The sequence below is a fragment of the Vidua macroura genome, chromosome 2 (genome assembly GCF_024509145.1).
Source record: "Vidua macroura isolate BioBank_ID:100142 chromosome 2, ASM2450914v1, whole genome shotgun sequence".
In the NCBI taxonomy this organism is placed as follows: domain Eukaryota; kingdom Metazoa; phylum Chordata; class Aves; order Passeriformes; family Viduidae; genus Vidua; species Vidua macroura.
In genome coordinates this window covers 114,670,463-114,686,604 of record NC_071572.1, presented here as the reverse complement: position 1 = coordinate 114,686,604, position 16,142 = coordinate 114,670,463, and the positions used below count along the sequence as shown (strand labels likewise).

The 16,142-nt window shown below is 40.3% G+C and overlaps 1 protein-coding gene across 5 annotated transcripts in view; it reads left to right on the top strand.

The window, feature by feature from the left end:
* Positions 1–13,821, top strand: part of EPHA3 (EPH receptor A3) — a 177,804-nt gene extending 163,983 nt beyond the window's left edge. Inside the window, exons 16-19 of one of the 5 annotated variants that reach the window (XR_008435637.1) lie at positions 8,322–8,477; positions 9,856–9,962; positions 10,370–10,425; positions 11,035–13,498. Coding sequence is in view for 3 of the 5 variants with exons in the window: in XM_053969689.1 (XP_053825664.1) it covers positions 8,322–8,477; positions 9,856–9,961 (262 nt within the window). In the remaining 2 variants the exon portion in view is untranslated. Of the gene's footprint in view, positions 1–8,321; positions 8,478–9,855 lie in introns of all 5 variants that reach the window. The other 4 variants (XR_008435636.1, XM_053969689.1, XM_053969688.1 and 1 more) reach the window with 4 other exon arrangements.
* The last annotated feature ends 2,321 nt before the right edge of the window (positions 13,822–16,142 follow it).

Genomic DNA, 16,142 nt, shown 5'->3' with positions numbered 1-16,142 from the left:
ACCGCCTCTCCTCCTACCCATAATAAGCAATTAATCTAAGTTACAGAGGTCCCAGCTCTCTTCGAGCTGTGTCTGTGGTGCTACTGGAGGAATGCTAAAGCTTGATGCCCACCATATGCTTCTAGGTGTTCACAAAACACTCGGTCAGGGGGAAAAAACGTCAAACCTGACGACGTCTGCTGCAGATGCAAAACCTGCCTCTTCTTACAGATTTTAGGGCTGATGTTTGTTTAAAATAGTCACTGCACCGTTGTATCCTACTTAAAAAACACGTTTCTGGAGGTGCATAGGATATCCCTGTCCTCTGGGTGCTGGTTGCTGTTAACTGACCTCCACTGAAGGATGTGCTTGGCTGAACATCTGATTCAGGCCACAGCCCAGGCACGTTTTACACTAAAACCTCACAGAAGAGGAGTCAAAGCCTTCAATTCCCTCTTCCCTTTAAAGTTTTCTATCCCTTCAGGCCACTCCATGGTATCTAATAATTTCTTGATACTCGAGGGGATGTTTTTATCTTTATTGATCATGGCTTTGCAGACTGTTCTATGTGCCTTTGAACCTTACACTGACAAAAGGTTTTTGTAGCCTCAGCACAGCAAACGTTTCATAATACCTTTCCTGGTGTTGTGTTTCATCTCAGATTCATGTACAAATTCTCAATTTCTCTTCCTTCCAAAGTACAGAGTATGGCTGATTTCTTTCTTACCTGTCTAAATTCAGTCTTTAATCAGGTGGCCACCCTGAGCTCTTGCTAATAAGACCTGTGCTGGTTCTGGACACGTTGTTTTGTTGTGTCCCTTAGGCTGCCTGGAGTTAACCAGCTCTGTAAGGGGCTGTAGGAACAGAACTCAGTGCGAGCCATGTGGTTTTCTGAAGCACAATCTCATGATAGTTTTATTTGATTTATGTCTTGCTGTTCTTTCCTGTTTTCTGAACACGATGTTCATTTTTCTAACAGAGTCCTGAGGTTGTTTGGATATCTTTAGGGTGGGAGTGAGTTCATCGTTCTTCCAGTTTTGATCAATTTCATTATTTTTCCTCTTGAGCTTATTGTTTTTTCAGTCCACTGTGTATTACTTCACATTTGTGAACATTTCATACAGATACAAAGCAGATGGAGACTTCTCTCAGCTTGGGCTGGGGAGTCAGAATTACTTCACCCACCTGCAAGCAAGTTGGTGAGGCTGAAATGGCTCTTTAGCTGCTGTTTCATTTGTGTGGGGAAAAAACTGTAGCTTGAGTCATGCAAGTAGAAGTTCTTTGTGTACTCTGCAAATCTGAAATGGACTCATGACATTTTTTTTATCCATTTAGTTTTTTCACTGATTTATATTTGTAATTTTTTTAGATTTGTGGGGTTTTTTAATTCTTACTTAAATTTCTGATTCTGCATTTATACATATGCATATATATATATATAATATATATTTTTTTACAATGTATATTACCATCTTATGTATATGAATCTTAATATTACATGGCCATTTGAAAAAAATGTATTTAAAGCATAGTGTGCAATTTAATAAATTTAAAGCATTTATGTGTCCCAAAGCTGTCATAGTATAGTGTGATCTTGAGGTATAAGGGTTGTGACACAGGATTCAGGCAGCTCAGACCTTGTGGCAACTTTCCCATATCTGCTGTGTGTGTTCACATCTCTGATGGAGGGGGGACTGAAGTAATTTATTCTTCACGAACCTATGGAAGGGGAATAGCTGAGTTAATGAACAGCCATCATTTGAAAGACAATTGAAATTTGTTTCTAATTCTAACATATGACTTTTAGAAATTCTGGATTTCTGCCAGGCCTCTGACTGATTGCAAAACTGACACGGAATTTGCACAAAAAAATCCCAACCTGCTTCTGTGTTTGCTTTTGGTAGCATGAAAATCAGTGTCACGTGTTGCTGTTGTTGTTTTTCTATACTGCAAGTACATATTTAGGAGAAGAGGAAATAATTGTATTGCAAGGAAGGGGAGAAAAACCCCTGAAAATCCAGGCTATTTCAGAAAAATCATAGCTGAAATTCTTTTCATATAGCCCAGAAAATTTAAGAGGTCAGGGTCAGTTATTCTTCCTGATGCAAAAACATGTATGAATAATTAATTCCTCATACATTCCTTTAAGTGTTAGCAAGTTGTTTGCAGCCCTGCCTTGATTTGCTTAAATTTGATGTGTTGTTTGAAACACTGGCTTGTGTAATTTCCTTGAGCAGTCTTTGGAAGGGTTGTTATTTGTGAGTAATTGTTTGCAAGGATTCACTGCTAAACATGTTCAGATTTGTTGTCTCTTATTTTGGTGCTCTCACTGCTGTCATTCTCAGACATCTGGTGGCAGCACTTCCAATTTGAATTTTGAATTTAAAACTTTGCTCCTCACAAAGTTCATTTCCATTTAAAATCTGATAATTTGGTGGAAACACTCTGCATTCTACCTTGGTGGGATTTTTATGAAAATCAAACTCAAAAAGAGCATTGCAAATAAAGAATTCAGACTTGCTCCTTTTTGCAGCATAATTGAAGCCCTGTTTTTACAGAAATATATGCAATGAAATTATTGTTTAGACTGGCTGAATACTTGAGAAGTCCCTTTTTTTTTTTGCCACTCAGGTCAGAAGGCTTCAGATGCTTGACATACAGTGTTGACCTGCTATAATATTGTTTGTTTACTTCTCCCTGTTAGGAACTTCCAGGATTGAAGAGAGGAGAAGATTTCAGTTTTCCTTGCATGTTGTCATCAGGGTCTTAACAACAGGGTTTGAGTTTGGCCAAAAGTTGTGTAGGGCAAGATTCTGTGTGGACTTTAAACTTCGTTTAAAATCCAGCAGCAACCAAATCTGTGTCCTAAAACCAAGACTCTAAAAGAATTCAAGTAATGTAAATTTTAAACTCCAGCTCTCTCTCTGAAGCCTGCTAAACATAAAATTCTGAATTTATGGAAGGAGAGGGGGGAAAAAAGAAACTTAACTACAAATCACAAAATGGACAGTAAGTCCTACTCCTGAGTGTCTAAGCACAGTTTGGATTGAGGGGTTAGACTGAGGAAGTTTTTAAGGACTTCACTGAGCTAGAGCCAGAAAAACCCTGTTTCCACCTGATTTTCCCAGTGGTCATTATTTTTGAGGCTGGGGCATGCACGACTCAGCCATTGTCCCTTCAAAGTGAGTGGTTGGAAGTGAGCAGGGGCTCGCTGTTAACAGGGACAGTAAAACATCTATTTGCACTTTCACACCTCTAATTCGGTGAAACCTGGGCAGGAATTTACTGCGGGTTGGGGTTGGGTGCTGTAGAATTTAAATAGAAATGCAGCTGGACCAGCAAGTGGCCTGATGGGGAGGGGAAGTTTTGCTGCTTATTGAGATTTCTGAGGTGGTTTTGGAGCCCTCGTTAGTGGTGGTGGCAATTCCACCACTGGTGTGCTGGAAAGAGGTGACAGAAGTAGAAATTCAGAGTGATGCCTAAGCTTTTAATATATTTCTCATATATTTGTAGCTTGGTAGATGGCTAATGCATGGCTGTAGCACTTTTCCTGCCCTTTCCCCCCAGATTTTGGAACCCATACCTGAAATATTGTTTAGATTAATAAATAATCTTTATTCCAAGGAGGGGACCTACAATAAGAAGTGGGGCAGAGAATCCCTTGGACCAACTCCGAGGGGCTGACCAAGGGCTGGGTTACTGGGGCAGCTGAATCTCCTATTGGATGTAGCTGTTAAATATCCTAATGAATTAACCTTATAAAATCACAGAAATCTGATTCTGGATGTGGCCATCACCACTGGAACACCTGGAAGCTTCCAGATAAAGATCTGCTTTTTACTTTACTATTCTTAACACTGATGCAAGGGGTTTTTCTCTTTTGATTACAGGCAACAGCAGTGCAGCCACAAGTGAGATATGAAGGGAAGCTTTCCACAGCAAATGGTAGATTTTAAGCATTTCAAGAGCTTTATAAAGCATTTTTCTCTGCCTGTTCTGAGGAGCTTACAGAGTGTCCTAACAATAATGAGTGGCTGGCATTGAGGGTCTGTCAGCCAGCTACACATCCCAGGAAATGGCCATGTGCCTTTATTTCCTTAAAAGCACGGCTTAGGCTGGGTTATGAGGGGGAAAAAACCAAAATTCAGCAACATGCTGGGTTTTTTTTTTTTTTTTTTTGCCTTTAGTGGTTTGGTGTTGGGAAAAAGTAAATGAAGGAGCATTGATACACCCAGGCATGTGATTTATTATCCCACCAAGATGCTGAAAAATATAAGGACATTGAAAGTCATGTTCTGAGGGGCAGCTAAAGGAGTAGGGAAGACTGGAGGATTGACCTTTGGGGCAGATGAAATTTTATTTGCTTATTATCCTAGTGGAAGCTGTGGCAAGTTAGGTTGTTTTTTGTAGCTTTTTGTGTTTGGTTTTTTGGTTTTTTTTGGGGGGGGGTTGGGTTTTTTTGAGGGTTTTTTTTTTTTTTTGTTTGGTTTGGTTTGTTTTTTTCGCCAACAATGGATCTAGAAAACAAAAAATATTGACATTTAGAGAGGTGTACCATTTTTGCAGCCTCAACTGCATTGTTTTTCCCCCTCGGTTATTTGTGCTGCTGCTCTTGATTTCTCCAGCTCTCCTTTCACTCCAAGGAGCAGCCCACAACATGATTATTTGGAGAGTATGAGAACAACACATGAAGGCCCTTGGGAAAAGCACACGTGCCCCCTTTAAGAGGTGAATTGTACTTTAGGGACTAAATTACCAGTTCTGCTAAGAGCATGTTAAAAATGGGCATGAAGAGCTGGAACTCCAAAGATTTTTATCTTTAAGGTCCAGGGATAATCAAGTAAACAGAATAACTCTACTTCTCCTTGGCATGTCATCTATTTACTAGTTTCCTGTTGATACACATGTATGCCTATGACTCTGATTGCTACAGAAGATAAAACTGAAATTTGCTTTCTGTGCCACTTGTTGGTTTTGGGGTTATTTTTCTCTTGGAATAAAATTTATGTTAGACTCAAACTCAGTTCACCATAATCATAAAGCCCATAGGATCTGAGTTCCAACCAGGCTCATAGGGAGCAATTTCACTTCACAAAATCAGCTTTTAATTACCTAAAATTTGCCACAGGATATTACTTTATGGTTTGGGGGATTTTTTTTTTTTTTTTTTTTTTTTTTAATGCTTTCCTCTTTAAAAGAAATTGACTGTGGAAAGGAAAGTCCAGATTTAAAAAGCTGAAGGTTGGTTTTGCTGTTTGGAGGAATGGATGGAAAGAGAGAGAGGCTCCTACAGTACAAAGTCTGGCATTGTGTGTGCACAGCTCCTCTGTGTATTTGCAGAAGAAGTGGCAGGACATTTTCATTTTCTTTGTCTCAATTCCTGGATTTTCCAAGTTAGTTTGTCTCTTTTTCTCCCCAGACAGCAGCCAACCAGAGATGAGATGTTCATGCTGTATTGGGAAGGGTTCTAATGATGTTTTCTGTGTTTTTTCTTGCTAGTGCAGCAAAATTTTCCCCGTGTTGTGACAAAAAGCTGTGCTAATGACAATACACCATAGTTCTCCTCACTGCAGATGGCTCAAAGGTTAATTCCAACTGTTCAAGTAATGGGCACATCCAGAGAAAGCTTCCGGCCACGGGATGTTTTGTAACTGGCATCACACTGTTCAGTTTGTCTCTCCAAACTGAGTCTTGCTGTTTGGTTGTTTTTTTTTTTTTTTCAGGGCACCACATGTCAGTAAATACAACTTTGTAGGTGTAGTAATTACAACAACAGTCAGGGTGAACAGGATAGAAAATCTTGCCATGACTGTCAAAAGATGATATGAGAGGGTGTATCATAGTTAGTCAAAGCAACAAGCTAAAAAGAGTTAAAAAAAAAGGAAGAAGAAAATAAAAAGGAGGGGAGAGAAGAAAAGATGGAGAGAAATGTTCTATTTCACTTCCCCTGAGCAAACATGTAATTTCCATGATTTCTTTTTAATGACTCTCTCCTGAAGCTGGTAGGTACTGATTTATGAAAAGCTGTAAAGGATCAGGTGGAGCCCTGCAGGACGTCGTTTACAGCTGCACGGACTGCAGCCCGTCTAATTTGTCTGCTAAAGTGTGAGCTCATGCCACACATCACCCAGACCATAAATTCCCTGTTCAGCCCTTCTGTCTAGGGGCTGGGACAGGGGAAAAAAAAAAAAACCTGCCAGGGTGTGCAGATGCTCTGCAAGCCCAGCTTTCCCCTGGTGCAGGCGAGGAGACAGCACAGACTGTTCGCAGCGAGGCCAATTCCTGCTCATTGATAAACTGTCCAGATGTCCTCTCTGAGGAGGAAAGTAACTAATTTTTGTTTGGAATCCTGCAAGAAGAAAAATGATACTTTACAGTGCTGGTTACTCTGAGGTCACTCGCATTAAAATTAGGTCATATTTTTTGTCACGATGATACTTTGATCCAAGTAATAAACATAAAGGCTCTTTTGGGCCACTCTAATTCCTAATCCTAGAGACCTGTTCTATTTCAACTTGTTTATACTTTTTTTTTTTCATTAGTGATTCTTGAGTCAGACTTTGTTTTATTAGACTTAAGTTAAAAAGGTGCAATAGGCTGGGGGGGGGAAAAAAATCTGTGCTTTATCACTGAGAACACTTCATAAATACTCTTAATTAATATCTTGGGATTCCAGACACTGTACCCAGAAAACTATAAATAAAAAACCACTGGCTCTTCACAAGACAAACAGTAGTCAGTGAAATCCAGGCCTTACAGCTACTGATTAAAACTATCTTGGGCCTGATGATCAAACTTTAAAGCTGGGTGTCATGTAGATGTCTAAGATTTGGTTTGACCATGGCACCAGCACATGGAGTGAGCTGCTGTTCTGGGGACAGAGCAGGTTTCTGGTGTCTTCTGTTGCTTTTCTTCCCATGGGTGGCTGTTCCCAGCATGTGAAGTCCAGAGTTGGTGTCAGTGGTCACAGTCCTTCTGGGCTCTGGAGGGAAGGTAGCCAGGCAAAAGCTGTCCCCATCAGGGACATCTCAGCTCTGGGACCTGGTAAAAACTGATTGTGTGTATTTGGAGTTAAGATTTTCAAGCATGCAAGTAGCTCTTTAATTATGCCCTGCGTTCCCAGAAGGGGAAAAATACTATATTAACCTTCTGAGCCTGAGAGAAATCAGCTGATTGATAACAATCATGAAAATATCAGAGTAAAAGGAGCTGTTTCAGTTGTGGCCAATACTAAAAATCATTGTTCTTTTCTTCAAAAGTGAAAGGTAAAAGTCTTGATGTAACTAATGTTTCTTATGCAACTGATGCAGTATCCCCTGACTCCAGGGCAAGTCAGGTGTACTGCAGGGATGTGATGTTGTAGTGCTGCTGATTTTGGTGAAATTTAAGACATACTGGAATTGAGAAGGATTTGGATTTTCTAGGCTTCTTATGAGGTTAAAGTGACTATGTTTAAATATGTGGTTCTCTTGGTGCCTTTAAAATCTCCTCCTATTTATATTCGTTCCTGTGATAAACAGAGATGACTTGGGTTTGGAGTGAAGAGAGTGTTTTTTACAACCCAGATCAGTTCTCCATTTCCAGTAGCTGTCACCTACTTGTTGCACTGTGTAATCACTGCTTTTAAATTATGCTTTCAGTCAGCCACCTCTCATTTTTCACTGCTTTCAGGGACAAAAGTCACTTCAAATGGGTTCAACAGCAGTAGTCAGACTCCTGTGCAGGTTACTAGAGGGAAAAAGAATTCTGGGGCAGAAAATAGACTGTGAAATTGCAGAGATAACTGCTTTGAACATTCTCTAGCTCAGTATCAGGTGCAGCACAGCTAAGCATATGCTTGGCTTTAAGTCTGCAATAAAACAATAAAAATAAGGTACTTTGCTTATTGTTGCAGCTTCTAACCTAGTAGGAACATTTAGGATTTGTCAGTGGGCCACAATATTCTGATCATTTGATATGAGCAAATTTCTACCAACACACTCAGCTTGGAGCCTGGAGTGTGCATCGTCTGTGTGATGTTTGGGATGAGGTGAATCACATAAATACAACCTAATTTAGTATTTTTTACCATTAAATTGTGAGGTACCTGTGCACTTTGTGAGTGCTGCAGTGATTTAAACACAGGCATGGGAAGCTGGTGCTCCTCAGCAGGATGATTAGACAGCATTTGTCAGAGCTGCCAGCACCAGTCCCGTGGTGGCCTCAGCAGCTGAGAACTCCCACAGACAAACAGCAAAGCCACATCCAGCCTGGATGCTCCTGCCACTGCTGAGTTCAGACACAAAATAACTCTGTTTTTCTCCCTGTTCCCTAAATTCCATTGCATTATTCTTTCATTTCAGGCCATCAAATCTCCTCCTGGACCAAAGCAGCGTTGACATTTCAGCCTTCCGCACCACGGGTGATTGGCTCAATGGATTTCGGACAGGGCAGTGCAAGGACATCTTCACAGGGGTGGAGTACAGCTCCTGTGACACCATAGCCAAGATTTCCACAGAGTAAGTTGCAATCTGCTGGGGGTTTTTCATCATAGCTACGAGTTCAAACATGAGCACAAAGGTAGCACTTCTATCCGGCGTTTTTCTAATCCTTAGCTAAAATTTCTTACATTTAAAGAGACAAATGGGAATTATTTGTTGCAGTTGAAATAGCCATGAAGGAAATCTGTGTCTGGTGACTGTGTGAAGGTCATGCTCCCACAGCCTTTTCTCACTAAATACAAGAAAATTCCCAATTTTTCCAGTACAGTAGCACCATGCATCATCTGGTACACTAGCATCACTTCCTTTCACTGAAGTTTCTCAGTTGATTCTTTAAATTCAGTATTTTACATGGGAGTTTCTCTACAGCTGGCACATTGCCAGTCTTTCCCTTTATTGCCCATCCCATATTCCACCAAACCAGGTGAGGGGGCAAATGCTTTGTAGCTGTTTTCCTCCTCCATGCTAATAATTACTCAGGGGCTGAACTCCCTCCTGCTATGCTTGGAAGTGAGCAAATGGCAAGTTTATTGCATTCTAAATGCAATCCATCTTTGTTCCAGTGACAAGTAGGAGTAGGGTAATGTTCTTTCTGCACCTGAAAAGGCATCAAGTACAGTTAAAAATTTAATGCCAAAGGAAACCTTAATTCCCAGTTGGGCTGGCTGGATACACGACAAGTTATGGAGAAGTATTCAGCAGCTGTGCTACCAACAATTAAACACATCAATGCCATTAATTAGTGTATTACTGCATCTATAAAAAGGGTGCTAATGGCTTTTTGTAACAATTACCCTTTGGGGACAGTGTAGAAATCCTCTAGGAATGCCCAATTTCCTGTGAGCCCCTGGTTAATTAGCCCTTCACAGGTGTTAAAGCACCTCTGTGTTGCACAAGGAACAATGAGGCTGGAGATCCTGGACAAACAGGAGGGGAGAACCAGGGGAGACACTGGAAGCTTGGCCATGGACTCCTTCACCTCAGTGCTGATAGCAGAGTTCAGGGGACCTTTCACAGGCCAGTGATGTGTCAGCACTGCCCAGGAAGAGCCAGCAGATTGGTGGGGGATGGAGGTGTTAGAGAGGCTCAGCTGATCCAGCAGTGACCTCCATGCCCCAAAACCCCAGTGCTTGCATCACTGGAGAACGATTTCATTGCCTTTTCTTCCAGGTAAGCAAACACAACGAGGCTAAATGAGCTTTCACTCTATTTTTTGCAGCCCCCTTGTGTTTTCAGACAGTTGCTCTCTGGTTTTTTCTGCAGCAGGGCTTGTGTTTCAGCATTGTCCCTGTACCTGGAGGCTCCTGCAGTGCAGCAGTGTGAGATGGGCAAGTTCATTGCTGTTTGCTGGGATCAGTGCTGTGAAATTCAGTGTCCTCACTCTTCTTTTTTCCAGTGACATGAAGAAAGTTGGCGTTACAGTGGTGGGCCCTCAGAAGAAGATTGTCAGCAGTATCAAAGCTCTAGAAACTCATACAAAGAACAGCCCTGTTCCTGTGTAAGGTACCAAAATGATGTTGCTCAGAAGAGGAAAAAAAAAAAAAAAAGGAGAAGAGTTGCATCGCAGGTGAAAAGTGATGGCTGGCAAACGGCAGGATTTAAAGGAGTTCTTTGCAACAGCTTTGGAAACGCAATGGTTGAGATTTCAAACCCACAAGACACTCAAATACTGAGTATAAATGCCTTAAAAATAGGAGCAAACTTGTTTTCTATCTGTTAATCCTAAAGGGTGGGTGCTCTTGACTGACTGTTAATGCAGATAGTAAATATCAAAAGGAAAAAAAAAAAAAAGTGAAAAATCCTTCCAAGTAAAAACCAGTGTTACTAAAACCTAGAGCCATTTGAATATTAAGTGACTGAATAACAGAAAAAACACATGGACATAAAAGCTGTGTATTTGATCTATACAGCAAACAAGAAGAAAGAAAGACTTGCAGTATTTTTATACAGAAGAGATCTGTAACAGGTATTTTATTTCTTTAAAAGCAAGGAAAATAGAGGACTATACCTCACAACCTGTCTGGCCATATTTACTATAATGTCATTGTAACATGCTATTTCAGCTTCAGGAAGGAAGACAGAAATAAAGTTTGTAGTAACTTTGAGTTAGTTGACAAAAGATTTTCAACATTATGTTATCTTCCCTAACTGTGTTCATTTAAATAGAAACAAGTCTTAATTTTTAAAAGGCTTATTTATTTTCTTGGTTTGTTTTTTATTTTTTTCCATTATTGTTTATATTTATGCTTAAATACCTTAACCTGGCTGTATTATTGCCAAGTGCCAAATGTTATCCAAACTTCATTGGTTCAACCTGAGAAATTGTCTGAGGGTTAGTTACTAGATAATTTTATACTCGTAGCATCAGGCATGGAATACAGAAGGAAAGAAAGGTGGTCTTTTTTTCCAGCACTAACACTCTGAAAAGCATCTAGACTTTTTTTTTTTGCAAATGAGATTTCTTCCATTTGCTGAGAGTGGTATTTTCAACCAGGCTGGGGTTTTGACAGTGGTGTGTGCATTGATCTTTAGATCAGGATCTGCCCCAAACAGCACATCCCATTTCCTTCCCCAGGGCTGCTTTCCTGTCACAATAAGGAGCCCTGTTCTTGGGTGGTGCTCAGGTGAGAGATCTGCCAAGAAAATATAAAAGAGGACCAGGGTTTGTTGCATCCTGCTTTAACTGATGATGATTTTTGAGTTCCCTGGGAAGTGACCCTTGTTTAAAAGGATGACTTAAGCTGTGAAGGGAGGCTTTGGTGTGGAAGTTTTACACATGCCTGAACTAGAAACCCCCCTGTAAAGGCACTGCCATCCTGGAGGGGACCTGAACTTTTGGCACAGCTTCAGTGGGTACCCGTTCCTTGAAGGAAAGCAGAAGGGAGCCCAAGTCTAGGAGAACATTCACATCTCCCACTGGAAAAAGGAGACTTGAAGGTGGATTCTGGGGGCCCTCCACCATTTTCATTGTCTTCCAAAGAGCTTCCCAACTCCTAAGTTTTTGTTCTGGAGCACATCAGTCCCAGTTCTGAGCAGACACCACCCTTTGCTCTGAAAATGAGTGGTTTAAAACACAGTGTGAGCCACTTCTTGTGCTTCTTAATGCTTTAGATGTGATGCCAGGCACACAGAGAGCAGGCCTTGGTCACCAGGGGAAACCATTCTGCTTCCCAACTTGACATTCTGGAATCCAGACCTGATTCTGGTGATGAATCCCTGAAAGTCCAAGACTGTGTGAGAGGCAAATGAAAAAATGGCACATTGTGTTTTCTCTGTGCATGCAAAAGGAGGTGACCACTTGTGCTTCCTTCTGTTGGCTTGGGTTTTGAAGCTCCTTGGTATATAAGTGAGGAAAAGAATCAGTTTCTAGGGTTTGAGGGGCTGAAACTGTTCTGCATGAATCCAGGCACAACATTTATCACACATTGCTAAAGAGAAGTGTTAGAGGCTTTTTCATGAGTGCTGGTAGTAAGCACGCTGTAAAGGACTGGGTTTGAAAGATACTCACAGCATAATAATTAGTAATTCTCTCTGAAAGAGAAGTGAAGGGGTTTTAAAATTGAAATTAAAAAAAAAAAAAAGGAAGAAAGGTAAAATAAAGCACTTAACCTGTAAAGAACACTTCCACTTATCTGCCCCAATCTATCATGAAATGCAGCAAGCTGGATACAAAAGCTGTTTTGTGTTGCTTAGTTCATTCAGAATCAATCTTTACTTTGGGTTGAGATTGCTCTAAATTAGACACTGTTAGTGAATTTAAGCCACCAAAACCCAGTGGCAATCACTGTCTGTGTGGGGACAGCTTTTTGTGACATTTCTCCTCAGCCTCATTCTGCTGCTGGAGTGTGGGGGCAAGGGGCTGGGGTGATGGGGGGTGACCTCTGGGAAATGCTTCTGGAGACACAGAACCAAGTTCTTAGATTTTTAGACACTTGAAAACTTTGCACCAACCACCCTCAGTTTCCTCCTGCCATGTATCCTGTCGTGTTCCTTGCCCACTGTTCAGGCATGCTCAGCATGAAAGATTCAATCTCACCAAGGGAAAAAAAAAAAACAAAAAACGAAGCAGCCGGGTTTTGCTTTTCTGTGCTGTTAGGAGTTGAGAGTTCTTAAAACCCATTTGGTTTTCTCTCCCTGTCAGAAGTTGATTTGTACTGTAAGTGGCCTCTGTTGCAAGCATCCTGTACTCCCTGTCCCCCTGTACATATGTAAACATAGCAGTGTACAATTCTTCAGTGTGGAGTAGAGAAATAGAGGTCGTGTGGCCATCTGCCTGTACAGGTTATGGACATCAAGCAAAATGCAAACTGCTCATAAAATGACATGCCATATTATTGGGTTTGTACCTTTCAATATAGTTTCCATTTTATTTATTTCTGTTAACATAATCTAGTTTTTGTGCTGTAACTTAGCATCCAATAAGCAATGTATAGATGTGATTTGATTGGCAATATGTATTTACTTTAACTTGTATTTCAAAAGCATTACTTACTCATTTAGATTATATATTGTGCAATTGTAGATGGCCTCTTACTAATGTAAAATGATTTGTAGTGGAAACATTTATATTTTTATAATAAACATAATGAAAGTATTTTTTACATACTGAAATACTGAGGTGATTGCTTGGAGGACAAAGTAAATTTATTTGATTAGTGTGATAAAAATGTAATTAAATATGGATAAATTCTGAGTGTTAAAGCATGGGTCTGGAGTGAAAGCTAGATATTACCTATATTATCTATTAATAGAAACAAGCAGTGCAGGTTTTAACTGAACAGACCAGCATTTGTGCAAAACTGACTTACATCAGTCAAAGACTTTACTTTCTCCATGGATACTGGAAAACTTCATCTTCTACAGCCTGCTTATGGGATATCGAAAAAAGCTGTCATTTATTTTAGTTGTGTCAAGTATTTCCAAACTTTTGCTTTCTTTCCTCCCTCTCCAGTGAACCTATTTTCATCTTCTTAATATGTTGAATCCAGTCAAAGATGTACTTTTTTCAACAAAATAAAATAGCCCACCACGTTCTGTAATTTCACCCCATGATCATTTCTTGCCTCTGAGTATCTGTATTAGATAATATTTTGCCCCTGTTTTGTTATGTCCCTGCCATGTTGTTTCTGTGTGCATCACCCAAATACAGGGTCTTTGAAAATGCCAACATACACAACTCAGGAATCCTCTTCCTAGGAAAATAGGAATGATTTTGATGCTTGCCAGTTTCTTGAATTTTACAGGTTCTTTCTGTACCATAACTGATTTTGCATGCTTTTGTATACTACTCTGCTTACTGGTGCAAAACAATGAATGATATACCTGTCCTGGAGTCTGTAAGTTGATAAACTTTATGAATGTGGATGTAGCATACTTCTTTTTTGGGGTGGGGGTGGCATTCTGTCTTGGTGTGTTCAACAGAAAGGGGAATCACAGAAAAAAGTCACCCAGAGCTGGACTTGTCCTTAAATGACCACGGCTGGACTGGAAGCCCCTTGTCCTTCCTGCCACCAGGATGCTTCGTGCTGAGGTGGATAAATGGTGTCATTTTAGCTTCCAAACAGGGGGGTTTGATGCTGTGCTTGAGCACCAGGGCTCTGATGGGATCTAATCCATGCAGATAATGGTGCAAACCATTTTCCCTGTGAATGGGTTTCACCTCAGCAGTTGTGTTACCCCAGCTTGTGTCTATCCCTTTGGCATTGCTGGTACATTTTATTTGCTCTAGATCCTAGAGGGCACGATGGCTATTGGTGTTTTTATTGATTTTACTGTAAAATGGTATTAATTTAATTAATTAATGTAGCCAGCTCTGGAAGGGCAGCAGGATGCACTCACTTAACAACAGCAGGGCAAGGAATTGCTTGGCAAGCCCCCACCACCACAGAATCCCAGAATCCCAGAATGTGCTGATTTGGAAGGGGCCCATCAGGATCATGGAGTCTGGAGAGGTAAATTGCTGATAACCACGTCCATAAATTCAATATGCCTGTCGGGGTTTTTTAGTGCTGCCCAAGTGGTGTTTTTCCACTCTGCATTTCTTCCCAAGGATGATGCCCAGACCCAGATACCTGCACCCTTGAAAGCCCAAGCAGTGCCAAGTGAAATCAGAGCATTTTTTCTGTTGCCTCACACGTGCCACCCCTGCTAATTCATATGGATATCCATGCTATTGGCTTCCTTTCATTTTCTGAGCTGCTCTGATTCCTCAGATCCTTTCCAAGCTATCACTGCCTGGTCTGTAATTCTCCATTTAATAGGTGTCCACTTAGTTCCTTTTTGAGTCCTTGGTCCAATCCTTTGGGATTTCTTAATGAATTTTACTTTCCCAATTAAAAAAAAAAAAAATTATTTTGAAGATATTTCCCTCAGCTTTGATTCATTCCCATATACAGACAGGCACATGGTGTTCATGAAGGTTGCTCATGCAAAGGTGAACAGCACCAAACACAAAGAACAGCCTTCCCTTGGCTTCCTCATGATCCTTTTCAGATGGCCAGAGAACCTCTGGTAAATGAAGAGTACTCAGTACTTGGGATTTTTCAGCTCACTCTGCTTTCACATTAAAATGATTTCATAATAGCCCATATTTTCCCAGTTAGCTCATGAGAATGTCATGGGGGAGAGCACCAGAAGTTTTAGTAAAGACAAGATAAATCACATCCACTACTTTTTAGATTATCCTGCCACAGAAATAAATTAGATGAGGTTGACAGGATTTGTTTATTCTTGACAAATCTGAGTTAGTTTCTTAAGACCTTGTAATCCTCCAGCTGCTATATATATATATATCTATATATGTGTAAAATCTTTCTGGGTATTTGAGGTTAGCATACCTGCTCTGGAATTGCCTGGCTCTGCTTTTCTCCTCTCTTTAAAACTCAAGATGATCTTTGCTCCTCTCCAGTTGCCTGGGCTCCAGGACTTCTCCAAGAGAACAGCCAGTACTTGGACCAGTCCCTTCTTGCTGGAATCTATGCTATAAATAAATAATAAATATAAAATATATAAATATAATATATAAATATATAATAAATGCTATCAATCCCACAGACTCTGACAGCCTGAATGCATCAATCACTTTTGACTGGTAAGACTCCTAATTATGAAACAGAAATAAAATGCACCCAGACAAATATTTTAGTGCATGACCAGGTTCTGCTTTGAATTTTTGCCATCAAGCAATGACTTAGAGTCATCATTAAGGGAACATTTGGTTAGCAAATTTCATAATTAATTTTTAATTAGATTCAACAACTAAGGTTCATCACTGTTACATCACTTTGAAGGCAGTTGAGCTTAATTAGAAATCCTTCAATTCGCTCTATTGCTCTCCAGGTAAGGGGAGAAATATCCTTTATCTTCACTCCTCTTTTATCCAGTAGTCTTAGAAAGCTCAGTTTTTAAGTTTCCTCAGTAAAGCGAGTGTCTACTCACCGTGGATTTGTAATTAATACTGAGTTTAGCTTCCAGCCCTTTAAAGAAGTGTATGTTTGCAAGAGAGTGTGAAATAACCAGAGCTTTTTATTTTTAATTTTTGGGGATTTGGGGAAGCAGGCTTTTGGCTTCTTCTCCTGCCTCAAACCCTGTAAGGACAAAAAAATGAGTGTTTAGTCTCAATATGTTCATGGGAGCATAGAGTAAAACATTTTATTTTAAGGCACTGAGATGAAATGAAGCCAG